General features: G+C 44.2%; 1 protein-coding gene across 2 annotated transcripts in view; it reads right to left on the minus strand.

Moving 5' to 3' along the window:
- btbd11.S (BTB (POZ) domain containing 11 S homeolog) overlaps positions 1-5587 on the minus strand; it is a 131650-nt gene extending 126063 nt beyond the window's left edge. The window contains exon 1 of one of the 2 annotated variants that reach the window (XM_041587965.1): positions 4432-5587. In XM_041587965.1, the coding sequence (XP_041443899.1) occupies positions 4432-5290 (859 nt within the window). In that variant the 5' untranslated portion in view covers positions 5291-5587. The remainder of the gene's footprint in view (positions 1-4431) is intronic. The other variant, XM_018254852.2, reaches the window with a different exon arrangement.
- Between the last annotated feature and the right edge of the window lie 1578 nt (positions 5588-7165).

The raw sequence follows: 7165 nt of genomic DNA on the forward strand, positions 1-7165 counted from the left end.
GTGTGACTGTGGGATAGCAGGTATAGTAGGGAGAGATGGTGTCTATAGTAACAGTGGATAATAGTCTCTGGGAAGGGAGTGTGACTGTGGGATAGCAGGTATAGTAGGGAGAGATGGTGTCTATAGTAACAGTGGATAATAGTCTCTGGGAAGGGAGTGTGACTGTGGGATAGCAGGTATAGTAGGGAGAGATGGTGCCTATAGTAACAGTGGATAATAGTCTCTGGGAAGGGAGTGTGACTGTGGGATAGCAGGTATAGTAGGGAGAGATGGTGCCTATAGTAACAGTGGATAATAGTCTCTGGGAAGGGAGTGTGACTGTGGGATAGCAGGTATAGTAAGGAGAGATGGTACCTATAGTAACAGTGGATAATAGTCTCTGGGAAGGGAGTGTGACTGTGGGATAGCAGGTATAGTAGGGAGAGATGGTGCCTATAGTAACAGTGGGGATAATAGCCTATGGGACACAGCTGCAGGTTACCAATGATTCAAACTTACTCAGAACAGTAAACAGTTAAGATCAACAAAACCACAAACCTTTTTTGACACCAAGGGCATTGGGTGCAGCTCTAGAAATAGTGACACCCACATGGCGCTTTCCTTTTTGATTTTTTAGGCGTGACTCATTTCAGATAAACTGCAACTCTTGTGATTGCTCATCAGTGTCCATTAGTACGCAAAGAAAAGCTGTCTACCACAGGAAGGGGGTGGGGTCACAGCAAGCGGTACTTAAAGAGATCAACGCGGATATTAAGATTTGTTATAGTAACCGAATTTAACTTGATAATTCAACAAGCAATGACCTAGGGGATAACCTGGAGCAATGGTAATGAGTACTCCACTCTAGATCAGATCCTACCAAGGGAAATACTAATGTAACGGCATGTTTGCAGCAGTTCCAGTAAACCAAAACCACCAATAAAATATCTGATTGGCTACTAGATTGGAGTAATAGGTTGCACCTTTTTATTGTGCTCGTTATTCTGTCTCGGCTTCTCTGTGCATGTAGTAGATCCAATAGATCTGCCTCCTGCTATCAGTGAAACTACACTTCCCATGATCCTTTGCTGTGGACTATAACTCAAAGAAAAAAAAAACAGAGCCTCAGGCTCCAGACCCCGCAGCGCAATCCCTGCTGTACGTCCAATATTAGCCGTATATCCATAATCCACCAATATTTCCCGTCAGCGGCCTTATTCTCCAGCCACCTCGAGTGAAAGCTGAATATTTCATGATGACAAATGATTTGCAGGGAAGTCTATAGGAATGAAATGATGAATTGACAGCTTGGGAAATGGCATGTGGATTCCATTACTGGGGCCAGTAAATCCCGCTGAACAGGAAAGTAATATATGTGTCCAGCCATTCTCCCCCTCCATATACAGTACATGCTGATTCTCTTGCAGGGATCTTATCTCTCAAGCCAAGGTGATTGACAAGACATCCGAGATCTTGGCTGAATAATCGTCTCCCAGTGCTTACATTAGACTGCAAGCAGTAAATACAGATACAAATACAGGGGGGGGGCTGCTTCCTCTATATCTAACAAAATAAAAACCCCTTCCCAGCCGCTCTCTTATCTGCGGCGGGGAAAGGGGCGCAAGTTGGCACAGGCCGGGGAGTGCACGAAGGTGGGACGAGGATTGGGCAGAGGTGGGTGAAAAGTGGGCAGGAGGTTTGGGGGGATTAGGGATCGGAGTGCTCCAGGTCCATCTGAAGATTTCTTTGCAGGGGGCCCAGCACACTCTAATAACGCCACTGACCTATACCTGGGCTCTGTGGTGCAGTGTCCAATGTTGAAAAACCATGGTTCATGGAATGGTATAGTTAGGGTGATACTGCAAGATTAATATTGTACACTTTTGTTTGATAATATGTGCACAGATAGATAGAGAAATGATAGATAGATATATGATAGATAGATAGATAGATAGATAGATAGATAGATGATAGATGATAGATAGATAGATAGATAGATAGATAGATAGATAGATAGATAGATAGATAGATAGATAGATAGATAGATAGATAGATGATAGATAGATAGATAGATAGATAGATGATAAATAGATAGATAGATAGATAGATAGATAGATAGAGAGAAAATTATAGATCATACATATATATTGTAGTTAGATAGATAATAGATAGTTAGATAGATGATAGATAGATAGATAGATGATAGATGGATAGATAGATAGATAGATAGATAGATAGATAGATAGATAGATAGATATATGATAGATAGATAGATAGATGATAGATGATAGATAGATAGATAGATGATAGATAGATAGATAGATAGAAAATTATAGATCATACATATATATTGTAGTTAGATAGATAATAGATAGTTAGATAGATGATAGATAGATATATAGATAGATAGATAGATAGATGATAGATGGATAGATAGATAGATAGATGATGGATGGATGATAGATAGATGATAGATAGATAGATAGATAGATAGATAGATAGATAGATGATGGATGATAGATAGATGATAGATAGATAGATAGATAGATAGATAGATAGATAGATAGATAGATAGATAGATAGATAGATAGATAGATAGATAGATAGATAGATAGATAGATAATAGATAGATAGATAGATGATGGATGGATGATAGATAGATGATAGCTAGAGAAATTAGATAGATAGATTAGATAGATAGATGAGAGATGGACAGAGAGCGATAGGTGAGTAGAGAGATAGCATAAGAGATACAGAGATAGAGAGTGAGTGAGAGATAGATGAATGGATATATCTATATACATAGATGGATGGATAGATAGAGTAAGAGAGAGAGAGAGAGAGAGAGAGAGAGAGAGGGAGAACTTGGATGGATCTAAAATGACTTGGGTTTTCTGGATAAGGGATCTTTCTATAATTTAGATGTCCCTAGTAAATCATGTAAACATTAAACAAACCCAATAGGAGTGTTTTGTCTCCAATAAGGCTTAATTAGCTGGGATCCAGTACAAAGCACTGTTTTATAATAACGCAGAAAAAGGAAAATATGTGTTTACATTTTGAATTATTTGCTTAAAACAGGAGTCTTATTGGAGATGACCTTTGCCTAATCCAGAGCTTTCCAGATAAGGGATCCCATACCTGTATATACAGTATATGTGTACACATCTATACAGCGCTGCGAAATATGTTGGCACTCTATAAATACATGTAAATAATAAAATAATCTATGGGCATCCATCCATAGTACATTCCCTGTTGGCACATACAAAAGAGGGCACAACCCATAACCAAAATCATGAGCTGACCCCTGGGGTGCCACAGAGAGGCCCCTGTTCCATGCGACGAGTGCTGCGGCCGCAGCTGAGCAATTGATGCAACATGTACCTCATTGTACCAGGAGATGCGAAGCTCAGAAACCCGTTTAAGCTCATGTCATGAATGAACATTCCAGCTGTCCGGCTGACCAATACATCTTTCATGAAATAAACAGACGGAGCACATTCATAATAAACAGTGGTTTGTATTTAACAAAACCCCCCTTGCTTTTTTTAGGGTCAGCAATGCAGGTCCTTCATAGCAATCTCATTCCCATATCACTTGTCTCTATATTTTCCTTGTCAGGCAGGAGGGCTGCATTAATAAATTGTGTGCATGCGATAAATATTTGTTGATGTGGAGCCAGAGCCCTGCGCCTTGTGCTAATGAGCTCTGCAGCTTCGCTAGAAGCCCCAGTAAAGATGCAGCTTTCCTGCTCATATCTTGAATGAAATGTAATAGTTCAGTCGCACACCTGTTATTCCAAAGGTGGTGCTGGTCCTCCGTTGACCCGGCCGGGTCCCTTAGCAACAGCAATCGGTTGGAAACAGATCCGCACACACACGAGATTATGCAGTCGGGGAATTGGCCCCTTTTATTTGTGCCACCAGAAATATCTGTTTCCGATCGATTCCTGTTCATATCTTAGCATGTTTCTTTTCATTGTACCCATGGTTAGCAACGAGGAGCTTAAATGGTGGCCTTTAATATTCCCAGACTACAGGGCTCTACTGATGTTGGTCAAGGATTGTACATATATAGGGCAGCCACATACCCTATGGCGAGATTGCATTATCATTATGCTGCATGCCTACAGATTGCTCCCTCAACATTTATGAGCCATCAACAATTATTAATAGGAGAGATGGACAATCTATGGTGTTAAACTTCAAGTTCCAGCTGGAGGCCAGAAATCCCTAATTAACGATGAACCCCTCCCCAAACCTAATACCTGCAGTATACCATAACATAGCTAAAACAAAAGCTCATAGAAGACAACACCGGTACCATCGACATGATCCACATCACCTACACGTCAACAGACCACGAATGAAGACCAGCCTGATAAACACAGTGTTGGAATGCAAAAGCGCTATAGATTCTACATAACTTGTGTTTCCACTCTCTACTCACCACTTGCATTTTTACCACAGATAAGGTGCTGGAAGGGCTGAAGAAGTCCCCACAGCTCGGAATCGTTGTTCATCGCTTGCTCCATGGACTCTGCGGTAAAGTTGGGCACCTCGTTTTCTTTCTCAGGACGAGGCATGGACAGGACCCTCTTGTAGATCTCCTTGAATAGGGTCTCCATGGAGGCTGTCACGTAGATGGCCGCGTGCTCGTGGATCCTTAAGGCCACCCTGCTGTCCACCATCCACCTATAGAACTTCCCGACGGAGAAGGTGAGGCCACAACGCAGCGACTTGCCCCTGCTGAGCCTATCCCCGGTGCTCATGTTGTAAAGAGACAGGGCGCTGAGGGCTGAAGCAGTACAGCTGGACGTTAGAGACCATGCCAACACTATCTCCATGGCACTTTGGATTTCGTACTTGGTACATTTGGCAAAGCGAAGGCTCAGCCTTTGAGCTTCTTTGGCAATCCTGACCAAAGCCCTGCTGACCAGGGCAGACAGTTTGGAGAGGACATCTCTATTAGTTCCCACCACCATCTGCTCTTTCTTCAAAAGAGCCTCCAGCTCCTCGATGCTCCAGGGGACTTCCTCAAGGTCAGGCAGCCTGGAGCACTGTCCCGAGCAGTCCAGGACCTCCGAGTCTTCAGCCAGGACAGTGTTGACCGTGTCAAAGCTGTTGTGTCTACTGTGCATGGAGTCAGTTAGATGCCAACAGTTTCCTCCATGGGCATAAGCTACCGGGTGAGAATCGGAACACAGGGACAAATTCGAGGACCTGATGGAATCCGCAGCACCACCATACCCAGAATCCAGGGTCAAATCTTCCAGTGTCCTCACAGCTGTCTTACCTCTTCTTGCCATAGCTGCACTTCATAATGCACAGTAGAACTAAAGGGGAGGAAAGGGAGCTCGACTGCAGTTCTTCTCGCTTAGTCTTTGGCTAGGAAAAAAAGATTCCTCCTTCAAAGCAAATAAAAAATAAAAAAAGAACGATCACGTTCTTCTCCTGCAGGGAAACCCAAAAGCAGAGAAAGTCCAGTCTTTTCTAATGAGCAATTTTTCCACAGCAGCAGCGAAAAAGCCTTCTCCCAACCCACAGCCCCAGCACTGCATTATAGCAAGAAGAGCAAGCTCCACAAACTGACTGAAGGGAAAGGGGCAGGCAATGCAAATCAAAGGGAGGAGCGACCAATTGCAGAGCCGCATGCTAACACCATCAACAGCAGCAGAAAGGGGGGGGGGAGGCAGGGAGTTTTGGAATGTTCCCTTTGTAGTGAAGGCAGGAGCTGGAGGAGACTTGTCACTCGCTTGTTCCCTGGAATACTTTTGGAAATGTAGAATAAAAATGTGTAGCTCTTTAATACTGTATTGTGCTATAAGGGAACAGGAGTGCAGTGACACTTTATATGACCAGTAAGTGGAGCTGCTGCTGATTTGAGAATTTTCTGTAGGCTTTTCCGGCATTGGAGATGCAGTCATCATATCTCTGACATCAACGAGAAACTGCCTTGGGGGGGAGGTCAGAGACACACGCTGCTATTTCGGGAGATTCGTCACCCATCGACAAATCGCTTCCTCTTTGGGCGACTAATAATCTCCCGAACTGCCTTCCCGCCGGCTAGAATATAAAATGCCGGGGGATGGCACTGGGATCAATTCGGCTTTCTGAAGTCGCCCAAAGTTGCCTCACTTCGGAAAGCCGAAGTGATCCAAGTGCATCCCGCCGGCAATTTACATTGTAGCTGGCGGGAAGGAAGTTCGGGGAGATTAGTCATCCAGCGACAAATCACTTCTTCCGGGCGACTAATCTCCCCGAACTGCCTTCCCGCCGGCTAGAATACAAAACAACGGTGGGTTGGCACTCGGATCACTTCAGCTTTCTGAAGTCGCCCGAAGTCGCCTCACTTCAGAAAGCTGAAGTGTTCCGATTGCATCCCGCCGGCAATTTACATTCTAGCGGGCAGGAAGGCAGTTTGGGGAAATTAGTCACCCAGCGACAAATCGCTTCTTCTTCGGCGACTAATCTCCCCGAACTGCCTTCCCGATGGCTACAATATAAAATGCCGGCGGTATGGCACTCGGATCGCTTTTGCTTTCTGAAGTTGCCCGAAGTTGCCTCACTTCAGAAAGCCGAAGCGTTCCGAGTGCATCGAGCCGGCAATTTACATTCTAGCGGACGGGGAGATTAGTCGCCCGAAGAAGAAGCGATTTGTCGATGAGCGACTAATCTCCCGAAATAGCAGCGTGTGTCTCTGCCCTTAACGTCACATTTTTCGGTCACTGTCAGCATTTTAGAAAACAAGTAGCCCACCTGTTGCTACAGCGTGCCAGCCTTGTCAGCCTCCCAGCAGGACAGAGGGAAGATAATGTTTGGGAAAGTGTCATTTATAGTGCTTGTGTTGCAGAAGGCTGCCTGCTGGCTTTCTCGCTGGGTAAATAAGGTGGGTAAACAAACAAAATAAACAACATACGACTCACCTGGTTCACTTGGAAAAAACGTGCGTGCGCCAGAGATGAATGTGGGAAAGGTGCAACGCTTGTTCCTTCTAATTATATCACTTTCCATTTTATGGCTCCCGGTTGGCTAGTTATATTTATTGTTTCCCAGTCTGCTCTAACAGACACAGCCTCCCGTTCTGACATGTTCTTTGTTGCTCAGACAATCCCCAGGGACGTTAAAACCTCCTGCCAAAGAAATTCTAAGCACCTTTCCCTTATACGTTCATTGCCAATTTC

This window comes from Xenopus laevis, chromosome 3S, assembly GCF_017654675.1.
Source record: "Xenopus laevis strain J_2021 chromosome 3S, Xenopus_laevis_v10.1, whole genome shotgun sequence".
In the NCBI taxonomy this organism is placed as follows: Eukaryota; Metazoa; Chordata; class Amphibia; order Anura; family Pipidae; genus Xenopus; species Xenopus laevis.